The sequence below is a fragment of the Neurospora tetraspora genome (assembly GCF_033439725.1).
Source record: "Neurospora tetraspora strain CBS 560.94 chromosome Unknown B0H65scaffold_2, whole genome shotgun sequence".
In the NCBI taxonomy this organism is placed as follows: domain Eukaryota; kingdom Fungi; phylum Ascomycota; class Sordariomycetes; order Sordariales; family Sordariaceae; genus Neurospora; species Neurospora tetraspora.
In genome coordinates, this window is record NW_026944384.1 from 1,253,785 (window position 1) to 1,280,118 (window position 26,334).

The 26,334-nt window shown below is 48.5% G+C and overlaps 7 protein-coding genes across 7 annotated transcripts; 3 read left to right on the plus strand and 4 right to left on the minus strand.

Moving 5' to 3' along the window:
• Window positions 1-2,195: 2,195 nt before the first annotated feature.
• On the minus strand, window positions 2,196-6,801 carry B0H65DRAFT_94879 (uncharacterized protein). Its single transcript, XM_062831595.1, has 2 exons — window positions 3,916-6,801; window positions 2,196-3,856 (listed from the first exon to the last, which is right to left on the minus strand). The coding sequence occupies exons 1-2, from the start codon at window positions 6,634-6,636 to the stop codon at window positions 2,294-2,296; spliced, it is 4,284 nt and encodes a 1,427-aa protein (XP_062683943.1). The 5' UTR covers window positions 6,637-6,801; the 3' UTR covers window positions 2,196-2,293.
• Window positions 6,802-9,444: 2,643 nt separating this feature from the next.
• On the plus strand, window positions 9,445-10,476 carry B0H65DRAFT_94957 (uncharacterized protein). Its single transcript, XM_062831598.1, has one exon. It carries the CDS (start codon window positions 9,694-9,696, stop codon window positions 10,309-10,311), a length of 618 nt encoding a protein of 205 aa, XP_062683944.1. The 5' UTR covers window positions 9,445-9,693; the 3' UTR covers window positions 10,312-10,476.
• On the minus strand, window positions 10,423-11,411 carry B0H65DRAFT_94942 (uncharacterized protein). The gene has a single exon (XM_062831596.1). The coding sequence runs from the start codon at window positions 11,230-11,232 to the stop codon at window positions 10,642-10,644; it is 591 nt and encodes a 196-aa protein (XP_062683945.1). The 5' UTR covers window positions 11,233-11,411; the 3' UTR covers window positions 10,423-10,641.
• Window positions 11,412-12,428: 1,017 nt separating this feature from the next.
• Window positions 12,429-13,725, plus strand: B0H65DRAFT_94945 (1-aminocyclopropane-1-carboxylate deaminase). The gene is made up of 2 exons (XM_062831597.1): window positions 12,429-12,733; window positions 12,791-13,725. Exons 1-2 carry the CDS (start codon window positions 12,546-12,548, stop codon window positions 13,689-13,691), a joined length of 1,089 nt encoding a protein of 362 aa, XP_062683946.1. The 5' UTR covers window positions 12,429-12,545; the 3' UTR covers window positions 13,692-13,725.
• A 534-nt stretch (window positions 13,726-14,259) lies between these two features.
• Window positions 14,260-16,418, plus strand: B0H65DRAFT_567341 (major facilitator superfamily domain-containing protein; the record flags this gene model as incomplete). Its single annotated transcript, XM_062830364.1, has 3 exons — window positions 14,260-14,829; window positions 14,883-15,786; window positions 15,846-16,418. The coding sequence occupies exons 1-3, from the start codon at window positions 14,660-14,662 to the stop codon at window positions 16,416-16,418; spliced, it is 1,647 nt and encodes a 548-aa protein (XP_062683947.1). The 5' UTR covers window positions 14,260-14,659.
• A 1,098-nt stretch (window positions 16,419-17,516) lies between these two features.
• On the minus strand, window positions 17,517-18,371 carry B0H65DRAFT_419151 (Alpha/Beta hydrolase protein; the record flags this gene model as incomplete). Its single annotated transcript, XM_062824190.1, has 1 exon — window positions 17,517-18,371. One exon carries the CDS (start codon window positions 18,369-18,371, stop codon window positions 17,517-17,519), a length of 855 nt encoding a protein of 284 aa, XP_062683948.1.
• Window positions 18,372-18,790: 419 nt separating this feature from the next.
• Window positions 18,791-20,845, minus strand: B0H65DRAFT_95059 (tRNA-guanine(15) transglycosylase-like protein). The gene is made up of 2 exons (XM_062831599.1): window positions 20,363-20,845; window positions 18,791-20,312 (listed from the first exon to the last, which is right to left on the minus strand). The coding sequence occupies exons 1-2, from the start codon at window positions 20,586-20,588 to the stop codon at window positions 19,009-19,011; spliced, it is 1,530 nt and encodes a 509-aa protein (XP_062683949.1). The 5' UTR covers window positions 20,589-20,845; the 3' UTR covers window positions 18,791-19,008.
• Window positions 20,846-26,334: the final 5,489 nt, after the last annotated feature.

Genomic DNA, 26,334 nt, shown 5'->3' on the forward strand with positions numbered 1-26,334 from the left:
AACTTGTAGCGATGGGACACTTCTAGCGCGAAGCGAACGAAGCCCTTGGGAAGCCTGAGAAGCTGAACTTTTTGTCGATTCTTCCATCTCTTGTGAAGTCAGTCTATCGAGAAATATGGCACGATTAGGAGACAAAAAGACGCACGGGCAGAATGCTCCTGCAAGCATGCAAGTAAAGTGATGAGGGTATCGTCAACCACCACCACCACCACCACCATCCACCCACGCTTTTAGCGTATCCAGATCCTCGGTTTTCGCTTGGCGCTTCCGTATTCTTTTTTAGTCTCCGACGAACGATGAACGGGAGACTCACGGGAGGAACCTCTCTCCTGGGAACTCTTTGGATCGTCAAAACCGTGTGAAGTCGTTCAGGTTTCTGGCCTTTTTCTACTGATTCACCTGTCAACTAACACTGTCCTGTATCTCCCGACGCCTATCACCACCCATTATTCCCGCTGTAACACCGCAACAGACTGCCTCATTAGGCTCATTACCCGGCCGTGCCGGGACCCCAAGAAATGTCTTGGATGCTGTGACATTCAGTTGACAGGGCGGCACGCACCGAACGACAGGAACAAGCGGGCGGAAATATGGCCTGACTTGATCTAGTGAAATCTAGATCTTCCTCTCCCTCCGTTCAAGCTTCTAGAATAACCCGTTCCACACACTCCGCTGATGTTATTCTAGAAGGCCCGAAGATTGTACACTAGGTACTCGCATCCGCAATTTATCCTCTCTTCGGTAGGAGAGGCCGACACTAGACTAGTAACGGGTGGTACCCAGCTGGCCCAGGTACCAGATAGCTGGGGACTTGGGACACACTATCGAACAACACTATTGACGACGGCCCGCTAGTGAGCAGTGTTCAGCGAACAGACAAACAACGACGACGGGCTTTGGTTCGTTGGTGGAAAGTTTACCGCAGTCCGGAGTTCGTAGTTCGTACCGGCCCATCACTAAAATCAGATGTACTCCGTATGGTTATGATTTGTAGATCACGGAGTACAAATCAGAGCAGACTGGGAGCGGAGCGACGGGAAGATGGGATCACGATGTCCTCCCACTTCCCTCCCTATGTTTCCCCCAGGCATGGAATTACAGTGTCCTCCCACTTACTTCCCTTGATATGCTTTCCGTATCTTCTATTCGGATTCAAACTCCGCTGAGAAATGATCCAAGGGTGCGGAAAGGGACGTACGTCTGTTGCAGATGTCAGGATCAGTTCGGCTTACAGATAGATGGATGAATATTAACTATGTACGGCGCATTCCCTTCTTCGTCTGACCAACATGCCTGTCTGCCCGGTCACCAACGGATAGATACAATAGGAGAGATGATCACTCACTCCGTCCTACACTACCACCTACACCCATAAACTATCATATAGTCTACCTATCACACTGCCTGTCATGTCCGGTTTCCATCTCACCTCACACATTGGCTCCGCACAGGGAGAAGCATCACAATGATCACTTACTCTTGATAATCCTTCCATCCACCCGTCCGTCTTCATCAAGATCCCATATTTCACTAATCTCTCCGTCTTACCTCCTCTCATCTCACACAATCATCTCACCGATGGAAAGACATAAGAAGGTGCCGTGTCCCGTTGCAACGGGTATGACATGGTGGTCAGCTCTCTGTTACCATCTCTACCGCACGTGGTCAGTTTGATATCACCTTCTGAATCCGTGATTAACCACTGATGGAGAGAGAGGGTGGAGATACAGTTGACGTGAGATAGGTACCTCTACGGTACGTTGTTTAACCGGAGTCCGATATAGCAGGATCACCAAAAATGGATTTCACTTGAAGGGGGCAAAACCTTTTTGAGGCTGGAAGATGCATAGCAGCACACGTTGCACACAAAGGTGGGTCAGAAGATTGTAAAGCAGCGCATCAAACGTTCTTCATTTCAGTTCTTTCTTGCCTTCCTTCCATGGTTCCGTGCTTCTTCACCACTTTCATTCACGAAGCTATGCAACGCAACAACCAACCATATATCCAAGACACTATTCAACAAGTGAAGAAGAAGAAAAAAAAAGAAGCAAGACAAGACATTACCCATGTACTATTTTTTTCCAACCGCACGCTTTGACCATTGACACGAGCAGAACGAACAAAATGAATCGGCAAAACTAACCCTCAGTTGGTTATGGTATCAATAATGAGAAAAGAAAAACTATCCAGGTTATGTAATGATGTGATGCGCAGCCCAACTATGCCAGAAGAGGCACTGGTGGAAGGGATGTAGAGTGTATGCAATTAGGAAATAACGGGTAGTAGATGCCGCTCAAACAATGCTGGTCTTCCTACTCCTCCTCGAAAACACCCTCGAGAAACTGTTCGAGTCCCCAGCCCCATCTCCCCCTCTCGAACTTGTGACAGTGTTAATCGACGGCGCCGGCCCGCCAAAATCGAACGGCGCCACTTCCCCAATGCTAGGCGGCGGCCCCGAGTTCCTCAGGAACGAAGCCAGATCCGAGATTCCCGAGGTGGGAGCTACGTGGGCGTCCCTTGGCTCGAACCTCTTCATGGCTACGCGCGGAGCGGTGGTGCCGCTTGATTGTGACATGCCTCGCCCTCGTGACATTGGCATGTTTTGGTTGTGATTGACCGACTTTTGGTTGACGGAGGAAGGTGCGTATTTATCAACGCCGGGGGGCATGTGAACTTGGAGCGGGGTGTAGCCCCTTCCGCTGCTGGCGCTGGCGCGGCTGCTGAGGCCTCGAGATTCGTTAAGCCTTACGGGGCTTAGAGGGCTCATACTGCCGGACGAGCTTGGAGGGACATTCGACTTGTTTTCGCGTCTAGTAAATCGTGACATCAAGCTCGTGGCGCTTGATTTCTTCTTCGGTTGCGGCTGCTTTGGTGAGGTCACCACGGGAGAAACAGTGGGTTCTGGCGGCGGAGGAACGTTATTCAAGAAGTCCATCAAGCTCTCCTCGTTTGTCGGTGGTCGTTTTGGCTTAACCGGGTAATCATCATCCTCATCAAAGTCCTCCTCGTCGGTAAGGTCGATAGCATAAGGGTCGCGTGGCCCGCGGCGCTTGCGCTGCGGCATGGCTGATGGCATTGGCATCACCACATCGTCCTCCTCTATTCCTTCAAATCGCCCGGTGGCGGTGCTATGCTGGGGCTTGTTTTTGCTGAGCAGAGCACTCTGCGAGTTGGCCGATGACTGGAACGAATACATCGAGTTATTGGTGAGATCGGTCGAGGCCTGGCTGTTTCTGACGTCGACGTCGCGCAGTTGGGCATCCACAGCTTTACCGCCGGCTTCTTCGATAGACATCTGATCGGAGTCCAGCGTCTTCCGGAAAGGTGCGACTGCTTGCGGGATCCGTGGATTGCCCGCGGTAGGTGGGCCACGTCGGATGAAGTCGATCAGATCTGAGTTATCGTCCCTGTCGGTATGGGGATCACGGGCTGTGAGCCGTGGACGGTTGATAAGGGGAACAGAAGGCGGAGAGACAGGGCTCGGGAGCCCGCTCTGCTCCCTTGACAAACGGTTCATGGCGGCAGTGTTAATACCAGTAGGACCCGTTGCGCGAATGAACACGGCAAAATCAGCTACCGACTCTCGGGATATTCTTGGATCTCTCGCTTGCGGCGGGTGCGCACGTGGGGGCTGTGGAATTGCATGCAGGATCGGGCCGGATGTTGTAGGGCTATTATTACTGTTGCGCTTCAACTCGGGCATGGGATGTTGCGAGTGGGCATCCTTATCCTTCTTGGCATCTTTCTTGCGATTAGACGACGATGATCGAGACCGATCTGAGTCGCGACGGAGATCCTGGCTCTTCCTGGGTTTAACAGCTGTGTTGGGGCTACCGGTGGACCGCGTCGACTGAGACTATATCTGGAGGTTAATATCCCTTCGGGCGCTAGTTAAATGAATGATATCCAACTTACGTCAATGTCTCGCATGCTTTCGGGCGTTAGCGTGAACTGGATGGTCTGATCGCTCTGGATGAGCTCTTCAAAGTTTCGCGCGACATCTTCCCGAGATTGCGCCGCTATCGAGCCTTCCTCCGAAGTCCTTACCGGCCTCAGCTTGTTCGTCGACTTCGTCGACTTCAGCGATGAGGACGACGATATCGAGCTGGCTGTTTCCTGTCGCACTTCTGTTTCCTGTCGCACCATTACACCAGGTTTTGGCGGTTCCGGGAACCGAGAAATGAAGCCCGTCTCAGATGCCCCACTGCGACCACGAGAGCGTTGCACAGATATGTTCCCGATCGAAGTCGGTATGTCCTCCGCAGAAAGATTACTGGGAGTCCTCCTGCTGGTTGTGGGACTCCGATCAGGCATCTCTGGCACAGCAACCTCCGCGATCACGGAGACCCTCGGGCGACTCTGGGCGTGGTGCGTAGGAGGCGGTTTGGACTTATCTTCAAAGTAAAATGTCCCAGCCGAACTGGTGGGGGTTGTCATTTTGGGCGTGGAGCGGATGGGAGATGAGCCGGGCGACCCACGCTCCGCAACCGAGCCTAGAATTGGGTCAGAACCACGCGAAATACCTTGACCCTCAAAACCATCTGGCGAAGGAGGCTCGGGAATCGCTTCGAGAATACCGTCATCCGTAATAGGAGAGACGTCTTCGGGGGCAACTTCAGCAGACAACGCCGATTTGTTACCGCCGTGCCCAGAGATCCGCGCCCCGGATGCACTGTCTGGCGAATATCGCGATCGTTCCTCGGCGATTGAGGCCGTTCTGAGACTACTGCTTCGGGATAAGCGCATATGCTCGCTTGAATCTAGTATTGGGCTGTTGCGGGCGGCCGTGCCAGGGCTGCGAGGACTGGTTACTTCGATCAAGCGTGCCGAGTAGATGCTAGGTGTTCTAGTCCTTCCCATCGTCGTGATGATGGGTGCGGGTCTTCCTTGTTCAGACACCGTGGGAGATGCGCTTCGGCCAGAGATGGATATCCTTGATGAGGTGAGAATCTGTGGTTCCTCGTCCATAGACTCATCGTCATATTCGCTTTCATCGCTACCCTTGACCTCATCTTCGGTCTCAACATTGCCAGAGTTCTGCGTTTGAGGCTTCGTCTCGGCCTGCTGTAGAGAGGCAGGGGCATCCACAAGCGAAGCTTCAACTGGGCTCATTTCTGCACCTCCGAGGTCGTTTGACTTTTCGTCTCGTGTTGGCTGCTTGTCATCTGAAGTCTGAGACTGTTCCAGATCCTTTTCGCCAACTGAGGGAAGGGGTGCAAGCTCGCTCGCCTGTGGCTCCGTTCGTGTAGGAGAACCGCTGGGAGTGGCAGTAGGGGTCGGGAGTGAATTAGAGCGTTTCTTGGACGCTGACAGAGGAGTATGCGACGGCGATAGAGTAGGAGTCGGCGGGTTAGCAGGCTTGGTCATGGGCCATACCAACAAGCTCTTTGGCCGCACTGCCCTCTTCCGAGCAGCTCTCTCTTCTGCTCCGTCTTTGCTCCGAGATCGAACCGACAAACCAGTACCTTCGATCTCTTCCACGTCATTGTCACCCATTGGCAAAGGAATGGCGGCAGCACTCAAATACTCCTCCACCGTTTCCTCCTTGGCTGTCTCCTTTGTCTCGGTCTCGTTCGCATCAGCCTTGGCCCCTGTTTCGTTCGTAGGCTCTGGGATGGTTTCTGGTACTGGGGTTTCTGTGACGCTGGATGAGCGCAGGTGCGTCGGTGTTCCACGAGACGAGCGCATCGAGTCCCTCGAAAAGGAGTGGGACAAACCTCTGTCCAGATTGGTGATCACGGTCGGTCTGATCTTTTTCTTCCACGTCCTCCACAGCCTTCCCAAAGTACGATCAAGCGCGACTCGCTCCATGTCGAGTTCCTGCACCACAATTTGTTCGGTTGCCTCGCCGGGTTTCCGCAGGCCCTCCTTCAACTCCTTCTCGTACTTAACACGAATGCGTTGAAAGGCGGCCTGCCCCGCAACGATCAACGCTTGCTCGCCTAGATATTCAATGATCGAGGTCAAGAACATGGATACAGCAGAAGACACCAATTCAGAGGATTGGTCCTCCTGCCGTGGGTTGAGAAGCTCCTTCTCCATATAATAGTCCTCGTCCTCCTCTTCCAAGTCACCCAGGGACGAGTATACCATACATCGTAGCCGGGTCCGTTTCCAGATCAGCTCCAGGTCCAAGTCTTTGGCTGCGCTGGAATCTGGTACGTCATCCTCAGCGTCCCCCATGTATTCCTGCAACTCCTCATCCGCCTGGTTGATGACATCTTTGGCAAGCTTCGGCTTAAGGACTTCGATTATGGCTGGGCGGAGGGCAGCTAGCGTAGCTGAGCGTGCGACTGCGATGAAGTTGAAGAGTAGGTGGTCGAGAAAGTTGTTGACTAGCTGTAGGGCGGCTGGAGAAACGAGGGCTGGTTCGGCGGAGGGCTCGATGCCATGCTGATCGAGCAAAGCGTCGGCATGGCTGTCGTGGTCGTTGGTGACGATTTGCGAGGCGGCCGAGGCGGCGATGAAGGCCGCTTCAGGAGACACGTTCAGCGGAGGCGACATGAAGCTGGCCGCAATGGTAGACGGTCTGTCGCTCGATATACTCTGGGCCCTCGAGCGGGAATGCGTCTTTATCGAGGGAGAAAGGATGGCCGACTCGGGCCGAGACATGGCCTGGTCTGACGAGGGAGCCATGTTTGTACACGAAGCAAGAATGCAGCTGGTCTTTGTGTGGTGAATTAGGGAGTTGCTAATCTAGCGGGATGCAGGTCGTCTGGTGTTCCGGCAACACGACAGGTAGCTAGCGCGACGAGGCGTCAGGCCAGCGAGGGAGCACAACAGGGCCGAGCATTCGTAGAGTTGAAAAATGCGCAAGAATTAAGCAAGCAAGGGGCCGAGGCGGGTGGATATTGTATGGCCGAGTGGGCGGTAGGGTGAGACCAGGGGACCAGGAATGATCCAGAAGAGGTGATATATCTCGCAGGCGGGCGGGAGGCTGCTTTTGTGCACTGATTCGTCAGTTGAGCTACTCGCGGGCATAGAGCTGATGGCGTATAAGATGGAAGAGGCATAGAGGATACGGCGCCGAGGCTGAAACACGTTGGCGGGAGAAGGAGGACATGAAGATGGGGGTATGGGAGTAGTATATAGCCAATGTTTGGCTTGGATAGTAGGAAGATGGTGTAAGACGGCGGTAGATGACACAACTCGGTGCTGCCGTTAACCCATATCCATCCAACCTCAGTGTTGATGCGACCAAGCGGCACTGGATGCGACAAACATGGCTGAGTGCTGGGAAGAGGAATTTACTCTGGACTTTGTACGTCCTCTGCAGCGAATTTCTGCGGCACCGACACAAAACAGGCGGGATGCAAGCAGGCGAGGCAGCCAGCCGTTGGCCTTTTTCCATCCTTGGGGTTTCCATATATTTGCCAACATAACATGTCCCGGCCTCCCCTCCCCCAGACTGCCCCAATGTGCCCCCCGTACGACTTTGTGACGACTAATGGAACTACGCACCTTGAGATGATGGACCAATCAGTCCTGGCTGCTGACTCTGTTGTGTAAAGTCAAGGAGATATTCTCCGATCGAGCTCGAAAATGGGTGGACGAGGTGGGTGATGCTGTGCTGAAATTACACGAAAATCGACTGGCTGATGACCGAAAGAGGGAGGACGGATAACGCAAGGGCGCAAAGCGAGAAATAGCGAATGAACCAAGAATAGAAAGGTACAAGAACGGATAAGAGTCGTCGACTAGTATGATGATGCTGTGGTCGTGTAATAGATGTGGTTGGAATGGGATGAAGTCAAAGTCGAAAGAGTGGCGGGAAGGAGAAAGTGGAAGGATGGAATGGAAGACGGGACGAAGAGAGATCACAGTGTCTAATGCCTGATGTATTTGTCCCGTATCGTTTCGTTACGAGACCTCTCCGGTGCCAACTACCCGAAACCGAAGTGTCTCGGAATCGAGATTGGCGCTACGGTCTGTCGGCAATGATGATGATGATGGTGAAAGAAAGAATACTCGGTAGTCGTGAGAAAAGAACAAGATGACAAGCTGCAAGCAATATGGGAATCTGCGGAGAAACCTCACTCAGGGGCGTTGTCCGGTTCACAAGCCGGGGGATAGGGGCATTTGCCTCTTTTCCCTTGTACGATGCCGTTCCTTCATTGAACATACCGCATCCTCTCATTCAAGTCGGATTTATCCCCCCCTGTCCCACTAGTCCTACTCAAGTTTAGGAGCTGTGCTGTCCTGCCATCCGCTGCGAGTCACCCGCATGCTGGAACTTGCCAGTCGTCTTGAGTGGTCTCGCTAAGTCTGTCAGCCCCATCTGCTACGTTGGCGCTCCGGCATGCAGGTCCTTTCCCCGATCTACTAGACCGTATGTGGGAAGGATAAATCCGACTTGAATGAGAGGATGCGGTAATGTAAGATTCCAGTTCCTGACTCTGCTATTATAACCCTGTGTTTTTGGGGGGAGCCGGGGTTACTACGGGGGCTCGGGGGGTTACCCGGAGTCCCGGAGTGGAGGGTTAGAAGGGTCCAGCAACGGTTTGGCTTCACCCACTTCGGGCCCTATGGTCTAATTGCTATAAAACCAACGGCCTAGCGTGCTAAGATTGGGGATCCCTTCCTTCCAGCAACAGCATTGATTTCCAGGGCCTGACGCTAACCAAGCTAGCCCAAGCTCTCCCTGGCTTCCGGTTCGTGCTCTTGATTGTTCTAGGACATTTCGCTAGAAGGGAATATGTTGTTCGTATTGTTCCTGTCATCGTATGATTTCATTGTTGGTATCACAAGATCGGTATATAATCTCGAGCCGTGCCTTCCCTTGATATTCCTCGCCTCTTATCTCCCTACATCTTTCTCTTTCTTCTTGCGCCGTGTGTTCCTGCCTCCAGCGGGAATAAAAGTGAAGCCAATTGGAAGGGATTGGGGATGGTGTCGAAGGGCCCACCCACTTTAGTGAAGTGGGGTCACTCCGGGCAACCGGCAAAGGTGGGTCATTAGCTGCTTGGCTCGCTTGGGAACGGCAGGGGCCCCTGCACACCCTGTGCCTATCAATTCAGGTACCAGAATGCCACTGAACGGTCTCGAAGCAAAGAAAATGTTTAGAACCGTCATCGAAACAAACATCAACCACCGAATGCAATGCATCTGGCTCCAAGAGAAAAAGAAAAAGAAAAACTCGCCGTTGCAGATTCGCCACTATTGCGACTCGAAACAGCCAAACAAAGTCCAGCTTGTTCAGGTGACCGTCGGCGGCGTCGACGATAACCTCAGGGTAGCATTGAGTGATCAAAGCGCATTGCGGTAGTGTATTGCGATTTGCAGCGTGGTGCTCGGACCTGCAGCTACTACTTCAAAGGTCCTTTTTGCGGAGTCTGGAGAAGGTGCGATCATGGATCAACGGTGACGAGCGAGACCCCGAAAACAACAATTATCAAGATGCTGCAAGAGCGACCGAAACTGCAGGTCGAGCTTGCTTCTGTCGGAGTATGTTTATCCATCTTGCAGCTTGGCGGTTGGTGACGAGCCAAAATCACAAGATATCACGGGTTTCGTCTCTGTCTCGATCTCGGGATGTCCCTTTTTCGTCCCCTCAACACTGCAACTTCAGATGAACCTCTCTTTCCCGGCATGATGCCTGTCCCTCCAACGTCTTCCCACAGACACGACGCCACTCCATCCCTCCACCATGGGATCCTTCAATGATAACAAGGCAAGAAGGCGTTATTGGCGCACATGCATTCTCTTGATCCTCTTGTTTGCTTCCCTCGCCATACCTTCAACTCTCGTATTGGAAGTCTTGGGATGTTTGTCTCGCAAGGAAGCCACCACGGCACGGGCCCCCAACTGGACAAAACCACAACCGGGGATATCGCAAGGAATGTACGGAACAGTGGAGAGAAAGCTTCCAAACACCTGATCGTGGGGTCAACCTCAGGGCTCTGGAATGGAATCATAAAGGCCCTGGAGGACGGCATTGTGAGAAATGGATTCCTTCTCCAAAAGTCAACGGCCAGGAACAAGCTCCCGAGAGGCCGAGACTCTCTCCAACTCCACTGTCGAGCCCCGAAAAAGGTATTGCCAATCTTGCAACGGGCCACCAGCTGCCCCGAACCCCATCAGGAGATAATAGAAAACGGCAGATCTCGCCCACTTCTAGACAGACGAAAGAAGTGTCCAGACTCGTCAACCGCGTTCCTCAATTACGGCGAAATATCGACAAGGTTGTCATCGTCAGACGTTAGCGAAGTCGTTGATCGCTATCGGCATCCCCGGCCTGGCCCCCCGGACGATAATACACCCAACTGCACATCCGACGACGACGACGACGACGACGACGACACCGAGGCATAGTGCATCAATCAAATGAAGACGACAAGATACAACCTTGCCTTTCCCCATTGCCTCCCCCTAATATCCGCGCTCACTGTCAGGTGTCAGCGTACACTCAATCACGACAATGTAGTAGTCGCACAAACTAACGACCAGTTACGACCTGATCTAGCGAACATGACAGCATAAGCCTCTCGGGAAGTGTAGCCAATGCTAAGAATAAGTTTATATCCACCATTCCTCCGAAAAGGGGAGTTCGCCAAAGAGAACAACATATCGACCGCTTCTGGATGCCTTCTCTAATATAAGACCTGCACCAAGATCTGCACTCCAGAAAGCAAATTACACTTTTCATTCCATATATTCCATATTTCCATGCCACCTCCCGTCATGCAGCCGGCCGTTCCGCATACCTACTTCTAGACACCAGGCTACGGACGAATACTTCAACGCAACGAAGCGCAACGTCAAAAACATGTGTGTCCCTGGCCGTGGAAAGAAATGCATGGACAGAAAGGCGTGATCCCTTCCCGTCCGCTTCCAGCTAGATATTGCACCCGTCGTACAAAGATGGTAACTAGGGGAGCAAACATCCTTTCTCGTGGACTTCCATGTTTTTCTTTCCCCGTCGTTGCCCGTGTTCTCATTTCTTTTCCATTGCACAGAGCCAACAGCTTGGAATGCGGTGGGGATGAGCAATAACAAGCAAGCAAGCACCGTTGAGGATGCAGGACGATGCATGGAAAAAACCAGGCAAGAAGGGTGAATGTTTGCTTTTCCGGCCTTTTCCTTCTTTTTTTTTTTCCTCGCATGAAGGGCATGGCTCTCGCGTGCTTGCGTGCCACTAACTGGGCTGAGAGCAGCAAGCTTTCCCTGTGCATTTCTGCATCTCTTTGCTTTTGTAAGGAGGTGACGGAGAGGAAGATATTCCCTGCCGCGCATCAAAACAATTTTGAACACCGGGCCGTGAGGCCGATTTGTTCGTGGTATGGCGAGATGAGTATAGTACCCGTGTCGACGGACATGATGGCCAGTGCTTCGCCGAATTGTCGAGGTCTTCGGCCCTGTGGATGATGATCATCCCGAAAGAGCTGGTGATTGCCAGTGACCGGAAAGGCAAGTTGGAAAAAGAAAGCGAGAACAAGGTGATGATGATAACTTTACGTTCCAGTTACTCTCATCATCGACCATCTCATCCCTTCACATTGAGCCGCAGCTTCTTTGTTACTACTGGGGTGGCGCTCTCATCATCATTGTCGTTGCCGTTGATGTCTGTCGATGAATGAATGACCATAACAGACTAGAGATCACACACTATCACGATCTCGAGATCCACCATCAGCTCCAGTCCAGTGGTGGTGACTCGAAGTTTCGAAACTCCTTCCCTCTTCCCATCAGTTTTCCGTCGGGAGTGATGCGGATGTAAAGGCGTTCTGTCACATTTCCCATGAACTGTCATAAATGTGATGTGCTCAAATCTTGAACTGTCTCTCGGTAATCTTGGAGGCTCAGTCCCGCCGCCAGGATCCAAGATCTTGGTATACTTGAGGCTCAATATGTAGCTTGTGATAGGCCGGTATCCGATCATCCTGAGAATATCCTAGAAGGCTAGAAGGCTAGAAGGCTAGAAGGGACCTGAGACATGTACCCTATGTTATCTAGAGCAAGATATGATAGCTTGAAAGAATTGTGGAGGGGAGTATGAAAAAGAAGCGGGATCGACTCAGAGAAGGAGAGAAACTGTCACCGATGACCGCATTCTGAACAAGTGTATGAGAGTCTTCTACAGCGTATAAAAACGGGTAGTTTACCACCTCCTTGGGGGCTAAGATGAGTCAAGCCAAATGCCGACATTACAGTACCTTGCTGAGGTGCTCGCCCAGTCAAGACTTACCACGCTGGGTCAACAGAGGCGACGTCTATCCGGGTCGGATGATGCCGAGACGATATGGCCATCAGGCGGCCAGCCATATCGGATAAGCGGCTCAGTCGAACCATGGTATACGCACTCCAAGACATGAAGCCAAGACAAGATAGAAGATGGCGCCTTCTCAGTGGTTCTGAGTGAGCTCCCTGCAGCAGGGCAGGAGCGGGGGAAGTCATGGGGTTCATGTTCGGGGGTTGGATGATATAAGCTGAGCTGCGATCCTGCTGCGATAACTTACCTTAACCTCTACTGAGGATCGAGTTGAGTGTCGAAACAGCCACTGCAAATACATCGTCACTTGAACAGACCGACAGCTTGGACAAAAGAAATGGCCGACTTACTACTCCCCGAACCATTCGCCAGCATCCCGCGGGAGCCGCTGACCTTTGGCCCTTCCCCCATCCAACCTCTCCCCCGCATCTCCCAAGCTCTCGGGGGACAAGTCAACGTCTTCGCCAAGCGCGAGGACCTGAACTCCGGCCTCGCCTTTGGAGGCAACAAGACCAGAAAGCTAGAGTGAGCGACATCCCCTCCCTTCTTTCCCCTAAGAAGCATACTAACGAAAGTCCCCAGATACCTCCTCCCCGACGCCCTCTCCCAAGGATGCGACACCCTCGTCTCCATCGGGGGCATCCAATCCAACCACACGCGGCAAGTCGCCGCCGCCGCCTCTAAGCTCGGCCTGCACGCCGCTCTCGTCCAAGAACACTGGGTCCCCGACTGGACGGACCCCGGCTACGACAAAGTGGGCAACATCCAGCTCTCCCGGCTGATGGGGGCCGACGTCCGTCTTGAAGCGCTAGTCGGGTTCGGGATTGAGCATAAACAGACGTTGGCGAAACTCAAAGATGACCTGGAGAAGGAGGGGAGAAAGCCGTATTATATCCCGGCTGGGGCGTCGGATCATCCGCTGGGAGGACTTGGGTTCGCGAGGTGGGCGTTTGAGGTGGTGGCGCAGGAGGAGGAGTTGGGGGTTTATTTCGATACGGTGGTGGTTTGTGCGGTGACGGGGTCGACGATGGCGGGGATGGTGGCTGGGTTTAGGCTGCTTGAGAAGTTGGAGCGGGACTCGGAGAAGTTAGGAGAAGAAGCTAAAAAGAGGAGGAGGAGGGTGATTGGGATTGATGCTTCGGCCAAGGTTGAGCAGACGAGGGCGCAGGTGTTGAGGATTGCGAAGCAGACGGCTGCCAAGATCGGGTTGAGCGAGGAGGATATCACGGAGGAGGATGTCGTGCTGGATGATCGGTACCATGCGGGGGTTTATGGCGTGCCGGATGAGAGGACGATTGAGGCTATCAAGTTTGGAGCGAGGACGGAGGCGTTTATTACTGATCCGGTGTATGAGGGAAAGAGTCTGGCGGGCATGATGGATATGATCAAGAATGGGGAGATTGAAGCAGGCAGCAATGTGCTGTATGCACACCTTGGTGGGCAGCTGGCGCTGAATGCTTACTCCGCTTTGGGGTTGGAATAAGATGCCAGGTTGTGTGATAAATAAATGCAATGCTCACACGCCGAAGGACTACGGAAGTCCGTTGCGTTTATTTCTCACATCCTGTATGCATGAGTGTACACGAGTCTCTCGATATCAAACCTCTTTTCTGACATGAGTCAGGTAGGGTTGAAGAATTTGATCGCTTAAAGTTCAGTCTAAAAATGCCAAGATGCAAGTTGTCGGAGAATGCTACAGAAAGTGGAAGCAATTCACAAATCATGTTTGGCGGAAGTTGCCATTGAGCTCGGCATAAGAGGTGGGCACGTGGGGGTGGATCTGCCCGTGGTGGTGGGGTCGGCTAAAACAATCCACTGAAGAAGCTCTCGAACGCCGCTATCGTTGAGCAAATTTTGTGTTGAGTGCCCCTCCGTACCCTCCTTCTTCATGTTGATCGCTGTGTTGAGTGTTGGAGAACAGCAATCGCGATGCAGGTGGATGTCATCTTGACGTTGGGGGAAGTTGCGCGCGGGTTCCGAAGCTGAACTTGGTCCGCGGACATTTTGCATCTTTTGATTTTTGAACGGGCATTGTCATTCTGTGGGAATTCTGCGATTCATTCTGTTGTTTACTTCGGCTTAAACCTCTTGAGGCTCTAGGCTACCGAGGGGTTTCCGTTTGGTCATAGTATTTCCGACCTGCATCAGCGTATGCAGCGTATCTCCTCCGGGGCTCCATCAAGGCCATCCGCGGACCGCCTCAACGTCGCCTCAAGTTTCGACTTTTACACAACTCTGGTGGCCGGGCTGAAGAGTCATCATAGGAATATAAAGCGCCTCCATCCTCTCCCTCACTGTTATTCATCTCTTCACCAACCATCATCCACCTCGGCCAGCCCGACCACCACTCCCCATATATCCCTCTCCTCTGGCCCCATACGTCACCGCCAACACCATATTCTGGTCAGAACAGACGATTAGCACGCTCCTCCATTGCTTTCTCGTCTCAGTATGGCTCAGAAGCCTTCTGACACTCCCCTAGGGGAGAATGTCACACACGTTGTCCCATACCCCATGGCAAAGCTCCCATCAGACGGTGAGGGTGAGCTAGAGAACGGCCAAGTTCCTATCCAGCCTGACCAGATCCAATATGACATTGACAGGGTCGAGAGAATATATCGGTATGCTCATGCCCCATCGGCAACCACTCTATTCACCACTGACATAACCACAGCAAACTCGACCTCCGAATCATCCCCGCCTTCTGGATCCTCTACTTCCTCTGCTCCGCCATCCGCTCCAACATCGGCATCGCCCAAACCATGAACCGCGACGTCCACCACGACTTGATGTCAGTCTTGGGCATGACCGCCAAAGACACCTCCACGGCCCTCGCCCTCTTCTACGTCTCCTACGTCATCTTCGACCTGCCCTCCAACCTGGTCATGAGCCGACTTTCTCCCCGCGCCTGGATGGCTAGAATCGTCTTCGCCGTGGGCCTCATCGGTACTTGCTTCACGGCAGTCAAAGCCCCCTGGAGCGTCAAGTTCCTCCGCTTCCTGCTCGGCTTCGTGACAGCCGGCATGTGGCCCGGCATGTCCTTCTACCTGACGCTCTTCTACCCGCCCAGCCGCACCGGCAAGAGAATCGGCTATTATTTCACCGCATCGCAGCTGTCAGCGGCTGTGGTCGGCCTGGTGTCGGCCGGGTTCCAGAAGATGGATGGGCTACATGGATTCACGGGCTTTCAGTGGATGTTCCTCGTCTACGGAGTGCTGGGCATCGCGCTGGGCATCGCTCTGCTCTTTTGGTTGCCGGATCGGCCGCTGGCTCCGGGCGAGCAGAGAGTTAGACACAAGTGGTTGAGGTGGTTGCCGACGAGCCCGGAGGCCTTGACGGGCGAGGACGCCTTGATTCATTACCAGGATCTCAAGAGGGTGTATCACTCCAGGCCTTGGAACATGAAGGATCTGTGGTATGTCTTGATTGACTGGCGTCTGTGGCCCTTGGTGCTCATGTACTTTGGGGTTGTGGGTGTTGGTATCGGGACGCAGTTGTATGGGAGCGTCATCATTGCTTCCATCAACCCGAACTTTAGCGATATTACGGTTAGCTTGTTGTTTGCGCCTATTTGGTTGGTAAGTAGTCACTGGTTCAAACTCGCTTGTTCTTGTTTACGGAATACTAACGTCAATAGTGCGACCTCGTCGCTATCCTCCTCTCCACCGGCCTCGCCGATCGCTTCCACAAATACCGCGCCGTCTTCTTCAGCACCGGTGCTCTCATCCAAATCGCTGGCCTCCTCACTACTACCTTTGCCCTCGGAAATGACTGGGCCCGCTACGGTGGCTTGCTCATGATCGGCTTCGGTCTCGGTCCCACTGTGCCTGTCTGCATGGCCTGGACGAACGAGATCTTCCAGAAGCGCCACCGTGAGGTCGGCGTTGCTGCTGCCTCCGCTCTCGTCTCCGGACTCGGTAACCTGGGCAGTATCACTACTACCTATGCCCTCTACACCGGCTGGCCTGAGGATGCGGCCAAGGGACCTCATCAGTACCGCAAGAGCAACTACACCATGATTGGCATTCTGGCCATGAGCATTGCTAGCAGTATTGTCCTGACGGTTCTCCTCAGTATCTTTGGCATGGAGCCGAGCCAAAGGGTTGTGGCGAGCAGTGGCAGCTCTGCGGAAGAAATCCAGGACGGTGCTGCGTTGCGCGAGAGGCAGATGCGTGGGTTTTCGGGGATGTTGGGGAGGAAGAAGAACTAATCTGTTTCCCTGAAAGAGACAAAACGGGAGTTGAGCTTGCGGTCTCGTCAAACCATCACCGTCGAACTCTCCACGGAAGCACAAAGGGTGAAGCTTTGTTGCTGCCACACACAACCACCAGGAGAGGGCTACATCTGATGTGGTTCATCTCCGTCGCACCGGTTTACTTTGCGAAATTCACTCTACGACAACTGTCGAACGGCCCGTCTCCGTTCACGACACGACTACGTATACGACAAACTTCTTGCCTCACTAATCAACGATGATGGGACCGGGATAAAGTGACAATGCTTCTACGCTATCACTTCTCCCCAGCCCATCGTCACCTCAACACGAGGCAAGATTTAAACCGAGCAAAACAACGAGGAAAGAAAAGAAGACGAACACGAAACGAGAAGGACGAACGAGAAAAAACGGTGGTTTGCTTTTCAGTTTTTGGCTTATTGTTTATGATACCCCATCCGTGTTTGAATACGCTGTCGCCTTTGCCGAGTTTACTGGATACCCTTATTTTCTATCTCATCAATATCTCGACAGCGACAGTGCGCTAACGCCATCGCTGGGACGGCGTGTTGGGACCGAGTACCTTGATCCCGAAAGGGAGGCGGCGACAATGCTGTTACGCTATCGCCAATGCCGGGTCTCGTGGGCGTTTTTGCTTTTTTATATACATCATGTACCTCCCTATTTTGAAAGGAGATGAGGGAAAGGAGGAAAGAAGAACAGCAGTCGGGCTACCGGTATATGTATGGGACAGGTAGTCGGTCATTCGTTAGATGCTAGATCCTGATCAATACATCATAATCTCGCTGGAACTTCGTTACTAAGTGGGTAGCATAAGTCGCCCACCCTTCTCATTGACCATGATAAGGTGATCGAATCTGCCTTGACAGTTGGCACTAGATAGTCTCATGTTGCGCTCCTGATTCTACTTGTTCTTATATCGTTTTGGTGGACCAGAAATCGAGGCTCACCAAGACCACTTTCGTTCGATAACTGAGAGAAAGTTGACCCGAGCCGTAATACCCATCGAGGTTGTCCCATAGCTTTATTTCTGCAATTTGCTACCCTGCCCTATACTATCGAACCTTTGCTTGCTCACGGCCACCCACTCTTCAACCTTTCAGCAAAGAACTCCATCATAGGCAGCACCTCCTCCCTACTCCTCGGCATTCCATCATCCGGCCTCTTCCACTCCACCACCTTCACGTTCTCAAACTCCCTCTTAATCAAATCCACCTCATCCTCACCCACATACTCACTCTCGCTTCCGTGTAACACCAACACGGGCGTCTTCGCCTTCTCCCTCGCACTGATACTAGGAATCATCGAAGGCGGCAACGCCCCTCCAATCGACACGATCCCCTTGAACGCCTTCTCTTTCTTCGTCGTCTCAACCACTCCCTCCTTCACCTCCTCCCCCTCCTTCACCTCCCTAACCTTGGGTTCTTCATCTCCACCAACCACCTCCCAAATCCTCACTTTACTCCCCAACCCCAACGCCACCCCGCCACCCTGTCCAAACCCAAACAACAGCACATCGCCCAACTCCCACCCACATTTCCCCATCAACACCTCCCCAATTAGTTTGTTCATCACCACCTCCCAGACCTTTTCGTAGCCCGAATCCATATCTATTTCGCCAGTCCGTCCGTCGAGCTTTAGGTCGTCGCCCCAGTGGAAGTTATTCGTCGGGCCGCTGTCCAAAGGCAAGCCCAAAAGGGAGGGCGGGAGGGGGGCGATGCCACGGACGGAGATTGCCAAGACGCCGGGCAGAGAGAGGTTGCGCGCGAAGGAGAGGAAGGGCGCGTCCGAGTCGCCGAGGCCGTGGAAGAGGAGGAGGATGGAGGTGGTGGATTCGGGTGGGGTGGGGTAATGGAGGGAGACGTGGAGGCCGGAGGAGGACTTGAGGGCTTCGAAGTCTTCGGGTTGGGGGATGCGTGTTTGAGGCATGATGGTTTGGTTTCTTGTTGTTGTGGTTTCTTTGGGTGCTTGGTTGGGATGGTTTTCTTGAGTGGGTAGGTGGTAGGTGGTCGATCTTTTTTGAGGGGTGGTTTGGCCAGTGTAGCTTTGCGAAAAGCGTTGGAATGTTCGAGGTGACGGTGATGTCCTGACTGAGACGAGCTTGAACGTTTGACTGGGTGGGTGTCGATCGCTGAATGAGCGATGAGTTGTGAGTTGTGAGTTGTGGAAGGAAAGGAGAACGGACCAGCTGGGGATTTCATGAGATGACGATATCGTTCGTTGCCCGGAGCGGGTCCGTCCGTCCATCGGGCTCCGGAGCCCCGCTTTTAACCGAGTGGGTCCCCTGATCGCCGGATATTTCTACGAGTGTACAGAGGTAAACTTTGGTATCGTCAACTTTCTGATTGGAACGGTTCATTAATCAAGATAAGAAAGGAATATTGATGGATGAAGTCTTCTAGGATAGAACGTGACGAGCGCAAAGAGATCTGTTAGAGGTCAACATGTCCTTGCTATTGCCAGCTTCACACCTAGGCCATACATAATTCTTATGGCTTTTTCAAAGAGACCATGCCTAAAATGCACTTATTTCTTTTCTTCTTCTGTTGGTATCTCGTTTAGTCGATCACTTCTTCTCCTCCTCCACCACCTTCTCCGCAAACCCCTTCTCCTCCAAATCCTTCGCATCAGCATTCTCATCCGGGACCAACGGCGTCTCAGCCACCGAATCCACACCCGATCCCAAACCCGAAGCACCACTCTGCTCGTCGTCTATCCTAAGATCCGCAACCTTCTCCTCAATGTTCTTAGCACCCTCCTCACCCTCAAACTTGCTCCAACCAGGCTTATTCTTCTTCTGCTCGCCCGGCCCCTCGCTCTTGAAGTGATATCCCCTCGCCCTCGGCCTCTCTCCCAAACCCTGAGGGATCTCAGGTTCGTACCTCAATGCGAACTGCCGCGCTTTGTCTTCAAAGGTACCATCCGCAAGCGCCTCGCGGATGGAAGCGAAGAAGGAAGCCAGCACAGCGTGGTTGTGAATTTGCAACAAAGTCCAACCCAGCATTTCTCTGGCGCCAAGCAAGTGCTGGACGAAAGCCCGGTGGTGCGTGGTGCAGGCGTAGCAGGTGCAGGATTCAGTCAGAGGCTCAAGGGAGATGGAGTGCTCGGGGGAGGACATGTCGATTCCCAAGGGGAGGAGCCCCGATGATTCGGATGCAGGAGGGGGGAAGGTGAATGACAAAGCGATGCCGGCGTCGGAGGCGGTGGAGAGGAAGGGGAGGAGGAAGATGTCCATTCCCAAGGAAAGCTGGCGGAGGACTTGGTGAGGCGTGGATGGCGTGGTGAGAGCCAAGCGGGGGAGGGAGTCGAGGTTTTGGTAAGAGGTCGAGACGTCGGGGATCAAGTCGGCGTCGTAGACGGCTAGGCCCGAGAGGACGCGGGGGTTGGATGCGTGCTCTTCCGACAAACGCTCGATGTATTCCCATTGGATGGAGTAGCTGATGGGGAGCACGGGGGCAAAAGTTGCGATTTTGGAGGGCTCCTTGTTGGACTTTGGACCGTACATCTCGGTGAACCACTCCTTGATCCAGTCGTCGGCGCGCTCGGCCATGCGGAGGGCGCGCTTGGAGGTGGGCGTGCTGGTCTTGTGGGTGAGGTCGGCGAGGGGAATGGCGATGTCTGGGTTGAGAGTCTGGATGGCGTTGATGTACTGCTTTGTGGTGACGGCTTGGAAGCCGGTGGAGGTGAAGACGGAGACGGTCTGGTTGGTGTTGCCCATGGGGGAGGAGACGGCGGGAAGCCTCCTGGAGCCGAGAACGGTGATGATGGAGGAGGGCATGGCCGTGAAGCTGTTTAGGGGCTTGTTGATGGGCGAGGGAGTCTCATAGATGGGGGGTGGGCGGGTCATGTTTTGCTGAGGGCGCTCAATGACTGTGAAATTGTTAGACTATGATCCAAGAAGTGAGGGCACAATGACTTACAGTCCTCCAAGGCCATGTAAGTGCCATTGGTATGTAAGTGCTTCTCGACATTGTCTGGGGTTACGTGAGGGATGACACCTCTCGAGGTAAGGCCGAAGAAGTTGGGGGTGTCGACAGTACGACGACCTGGGAAGGCCAAACGACCGAGTCTGGCACCGCCATCCTTAACGGCGGTCTTGAGCAGTTCAAAGGTCATTGTTGTTGGTTCATGCCCATCACTCGACATCTTTTCAAAAGGGACCCCTCTTGGTGGAGAGGGGAGATGGGGTCTTGATACGAGTGAGTGAGGTGTTGGGATGCCGGGACCTAGAATTTTCAGGTTATGGAGCGGCAACGCAATGACCTCTCTTGATATTCCCTGGCTGATGGTGATGAGGATTCTCCAAGACACTTTTCAGATTTTTGTCTGATATCACCAGGTTAGTGGAAGCTTTTCTACAGTATCAAAACTTCGTGATACGCAGTTGGTTCGCGCAGTGTACACTAGCAGTGTAACTTTTCAATAACGGTATTTGCGTATTTTTGCGCGTTGGTTCACCGTTCTGCTCCGCCAAGCTGTTAAGGCCGCCTGTAGTGAGGGGTGCACAGGGGTTGTTCCCTGTAGTTCAGGTGCTAGAACGGCCTGGCCTTGGCAAAGCTGAAGGGAAGGTGGGGTTCTGGATCTGTCGGGTCCCTCTTTCCAGTGTCAGTGCCCCTGGGTGCCTGGCGCTCCCGCCTGCCCGTGTGTCGCGCCTGTCAATGTCAAAGTGTCAATGCAGTGGTGATAGACTTTGATACAACGGCCGTCGACATTTCCCAGATATCACCATTGATAAGAACAACAAAACAGTTTGAGGTTTTCCAGATCGAACGCCGAGAACACTGAGTCTCCGCCATGACGAAAAGGCTGAGCTGCAGGGACCGATTGGCAATGATCGTCAGCATATCCTCGAGTGGTCAGATGACACGACCCCATACCCAAAGCTTCCTGAGCCCATAGTCCGTATATTCACATACAAAATTAGTCCAACCCACAAAAGAAAAAGATTAATACAATTATTATAATACGTATTCATATAGAGTTAATTCAATATATTAAATTAATAATAGTAGTTCGAATAAAGTCCGATAATATATTTATAATATATTTAGAATATATTTTAAGCTGTAAACGAGGAAATTAGGTTTTATAAGTTTATTTGGGTCGTATATATAAAAGTCCCCCGTAGAAAAAGAATTTTATTCGCTCGCCCAAAGTTCCCCCGTAGAGAAATATAAAGTCCGATAATATATTTATAATATATATAAAATATATTTTAAATTGTAGACGAAGAAGGAGTAAATTCTGTAAATTTATTCAGATAGCGGCGGAATTCGTACTAAATAGCGTAGTTCTAGCCTTTACCGCCCTATTTAAGACGGTAGGAAGGAAGACCTATAATAAATTAATAATTAATAAAGGATTTATTAAAAATATATTTAAAGTGAAACTTATAAGTATATTTAAATTCTTTACATACCGTATAAATAAATTTAGCGGAAAAAGCAATATCATCGCGCTTTCTATATATCTTCTTTATTAATTAGATATTAACCTAAATATTAATTAAATTAGCCAAGTATAGCTAAAGGATATATTAGAGATAAATCAATAATTTATTAAAAATAGATCTAAAATACTTATATTACTATTCTTCTAAAAGGGGACTTCTATAAGACTATTTTCCTCCGCCTCCGCCTCCTCCTCGTTCCCTTTTTCTTATATTTCTTATTATTCTTTTTCTTATACTTTTTACTACTTTTCTTTTTGTATTTCCTCTTACTCCTCCTCTTACTCTTCCTCCTACTCCTCTTCTTATATTTCCTACTATTCTTCCTCCTACACTTCCTCTTATTCCTCCTCCTATTCTTCCTCTTACTCTTCCTCTTATTCTTCCTTTTATTCCTCCTCCTATTCTTCTTCCTATACTTTTTACCACTCCTCCTCTTATATTTCCTATTACTCTTTCTCTTCGATTAATAGTAAGTCCAATAAGTCCAATTCTTCGTCAATAACCGCTATTTTATATTTCTTAGGAATAACCGGCTATAAAGTCCTATTAAGAATAGGGACAGTTATAGCCTAACCGGAAGTTATAAAAGCTATAAAATCCTTATACTATTTTAAATTTATCCGTAATTAGTTTTAAATTATCTAAAAATTAATTAAGGATAAATTATATACCAATAATAATTATATAATCCTTAGCCTTAATACCTCCGATTAAAACGTTAAATAAACGCTTTTTAAAAATATCATAAATACCCTTTAAATATTTAATAAAATTACTATAAACAATAAATATAGTTTAAATAAATTAAAGATTAATTATTAATTTGATATCAATAACTTTAAAATATTATTTATATCGAAATTATACTAAATATCCGGGCTATTACAATCCGGCTCAGGCTCTTTCCAACAGCAAAAGATCTTACTAGAGGCAACTATATATACGCCCTATAAAGTAATTAGCGGAGATAGATTAAAAATAAATTAAAGATAAATTAATGATCGGTCTCAATACTTATATATTTGTCGGTCTCTAAAAGGGGCACTACGGCCTGACGCTTACTTTTATCTTCGGGTTTAACGGGTTTCTAATCGCCATCCAAATATTCTTTATATACGTCAGAGGCCGTAAATTTACAATAAGCGGGTGCTATTATAAAGAATAAATCATTAATAAATCTTGAATTAATTTCGATATATTTCGGAGGAGTAGTAGGGGCTAAATAGGGGTAAATCAATAAATATTTAAATAGTCGAAAAGGAATTAGAGAAAAGAAAATTTAAAAAAAAGATTCTAATTAATATAACGATTATTCCTTTCGCTAAATTAATAAATACGAATACGTGATTATATTATTAATATTATACTATACGTATCCACTAAGAAGGGTAAAATATCGGATAAATTTTATAACATAAATTAATTTCGGATAAGACTGGGATGAATTTAATTTTATTTATTTAATTATTTATATTAGCCTTAGTTTTTTGAAATAATACTACTTAAATCTTATATAGACCCGGTTAGCGATCGTATTATAAAATTTAGTATTATAATATAATTAATATTTATACGGGTTATATTTTTAAGAGGCTACTAATTCGAATTACATATTAATTTTTTTATATTTAAAAAGAAGATTATAAAATATATTATAAATTTAAATATATTAAGATACTATATATTAAAATAGTAAGTAATAAAATATTTACCAGTAGATATTTACCTATAGAGAAAGTTCTAATATATAAATTTTAAATTTAATATAATTCCCTACGTAGAAATATTAAATATTTAGCCTCTATTTATATATATAAAATAAGAAAAATACTTAATACAAAGTATTTATTATTAACATATATAACGGGTCTGCGAGAGTATTGCACAGCGAGCAGTCGTATAAGGTTGAAATGCTATATTTGACAAAGAGAAAAAGGAAGGACTGTACTAGAAGGGTGTAGTCAAGAGAAGGTTTTGTATAGGTCGTTTGGAGCGTACAGGCTAGGCAGTTATGCGGGTCTGGCCAACTAGAAGGCTCGCATCCTTATCGATAAGGCAGGCTCCCTATCGATAAGGCAGGATACGGCTTGGCATCAGCCAAGCTTAACCCCTGGGCTCTAGCCCCATGATAACATATAAAAATTAATTAACGGGTAGGAATATAAAACCCGATCGTTATTTTATAATATACAAATAGATATAGATAAAGTTTAGTATCAAATTCGAATATCGAACGAATTTATTAATAAATCGGTTGAATTATAATAATAAGGATAAGATCTAATTATTATTTATAAAAATAGGACAAAGCGTTAATAAATTCCTCTTTTGCGTTTTAATTTTAATTGTAGGGCTAAATAGAAACGAATAATTATATAATACAGAATTCTATGAATAAAATTGAATATACTTTAATTAAAAAAGTATTTATTTAATATTACAATTAAATACCAATAATTATTCGAATTCTATTACTAAATTATTTATCCTTTATTAAATAAATTCCTAATCCAACTCCAATCGTAGAAAGTCTTACGTATTCGTATCTACTACGTCTATTACCTTTTCTATAATACTCAATAATTTACTATATTTATTTTTTAATCGTCCGTTTAATAATCCGTTTTATATCTTTAAAATCTTATTTTAAGCTCTTAATATCCTCCGTAAATTTATTATCCCGCCGTTATTTTAAAACAATTTTGTCCTGAACAATTTACTTTACTATTATTTAAAATCCTTTTATCGAATCGGTAAATTAATTTGCAAATATTTATATTTGCACTAATATATTAATATAATTAAATACTACTTATATAACGAACTATAAATTAGTATAGTAAATATTACAATTGATTAATTTAAATTATAATATTAAATTATTAAGCAAGGTTAGGCTATTATTTATAAATTAACAGTTTCGAACTACTATAATCCTATTAGTAGGCGTCCTATAAACAAAATATGATTATATATCCAAATTAATATATACCGTTTAATTACGAATATAAATCCTTATATAACTCCGTCGGGCGAATAGAATTATAATAATTCTTTTCGTCCAATAGTAAATTATCCGCTCCCTATTACAATACTAATTGCCTTAAACCACTTTACTAGAAATCGACTAATGTCACGGGTCTACTGGGTGTGCACGGCAGTAGGGGTGGAACAGAGCTTGAGATTGTTAACAAAGGGGAAGAAAAGGTCCTACAAGCCCGGCTGGGCTAGAAGGACACCTATATATTAGAAGCCTGGCCAATCAGGAGGCAGGCAGGTAAGCGGGTCTGCAGGCCCTGCTAAGGTCCAAAGGCCTAGCCTCTAAATATCTAGAGCTAAGTATAACCTTTAGGCGCCAACCCATTACATTACCCCCTTACTTCCCTCCTCCGTATGTATAAAAATAATAATAAAAATTATTATATATAAAGAAATATTCCTAGAATTTAATAAGCAGCCTCCTATTTATACCCGCTATAGCCCTCCCTATTAAACGCTCCCTAAATAACTAAATACTTATATATGTAATGCTAGACGATTAAATAAATATATAAAATAACCGACCCTATAACCTATCCCTGAAATTAAGCCTCTAGGAACTATATCGACCGTAATACCTATTTAATGTTTATATGCGATTGAATTATATACTTAGCCCTATCTATTTATATAAGCCTTCGTCCTATTTCTATTAATAGGAGCGCTACTGGTAATTATATTATCTGGTCAATAGTCTGCAACCTCCTCTCTTAGGAATAATACCGAAGTTTTAATATATAATTAGTATAGTTTTTACTATTTATATTTATAGGATAATAACTAAACGACCTCTCCTCGTAGTAAAAGTTAATATTTAAATTTAAAAGGCGACCGTAAGGCTAAGTTTAAATTAGCCGGCCCACCTAGCGAATAGCGTACCCAATAAATATATATAGCCTATCTTTCCTTAAATATAATTTTTCCGGGCCAATTTTTAACTTCTCTAGGCGCTAGGAATTTAGTAATCTTTATTATAAATTTCGTTATCTTCGGATAAATCCCTATCCGGCTCAATATTAATAACCTATAGCCGTATAGTGGCTTTACCCTTACCTTTATTTTTATTAATTAAATATTCCTTTACCTAATACTAGGAGGAGCTATAGCCTATATAATAATTCTCCTTCTTCTACCATTACTATTATTCGAGAATAATAGTCCTAGTACTACTACTTCTACTACTATATCTCTCCCTTATTATTCTAATAGCGCCGATCTATATTGGGTCGCCTTTAAAAAAGTTAGCTCTAAGCCTAAAATTAAAAGAAAGGTACTTATTACTATTAAAGCGGCGTAAGAACTCTAGGAACTTAGTATACTATTCTAGAGCCTCTAAATATTCCTTAACGTAATCTTGCTAACCGTCGTTTAAATTACTTATAAAAATAACAATCTTAATAT

Excerpts from the sequence above, each read along its gene's own strand:
- B0H65DRAFT_94942 (XM_062831596.1), bottom strand. The coding sequence starts at position 11,232 with ATGCGCGGCAGGGAATATCTTCCTCTCCGTCACCTCCTTACAAAAGCA.
- B0H65DRAFT_95059 (XM_062831599.1), bottom strand. The coding sequence starts at position 20,588 with ATGTCGAGTGATGGGCATGAACCAACAACAATGACCTTTGAACTGCTC. Across the intron at positions 20,313-20,362 it reads TTACATGGCCTTGGAGGACT|TCATTGAGCGCCCTCAGCAA; the intron begins GTAAGTCATTGT and ends ACAATTTCACAG.
- B0H65DRAFT_94957 (XM_062831598.1), top strand. The coding sequence starts at position 9,694 with ATGCATTCTCTTGATCCTCTTGTTTGCTTCCCTCGCCATACCTTCAAC.
- B0H65DRAFT_94879 (XM_062831595.1), bottom strand. The coding sequence starts at position 6,636 with ATGGCTCCCTCGTCAGACCAGGCCATGTCTCGGCCCGAGTCGGCCATC. Across the intron at positions 3,857-3,915 it reads AAAGCATGCGAGACATTGAC|TCTCAGTCGACGCGGTCCAC; the intron begins GTAAGTTGGATA and ends CTCCAGATATAG.
- B0H65DRAFT_94945 (XM_062831597.1), top strand. The coding sequence starts at position 12,546 with ATGGCCGACTTACTACTCCCCGAACCATTCGCCAGCATCCCGCGGGAG. Across the intron at positions 12,734-12,790 it reads AACAAGACCAGAAAGCTAGA|ATACCTCCTCCCCGACGCCC; the intron begins GTGAGCGACATC and ends GAAAGTCCCCAG.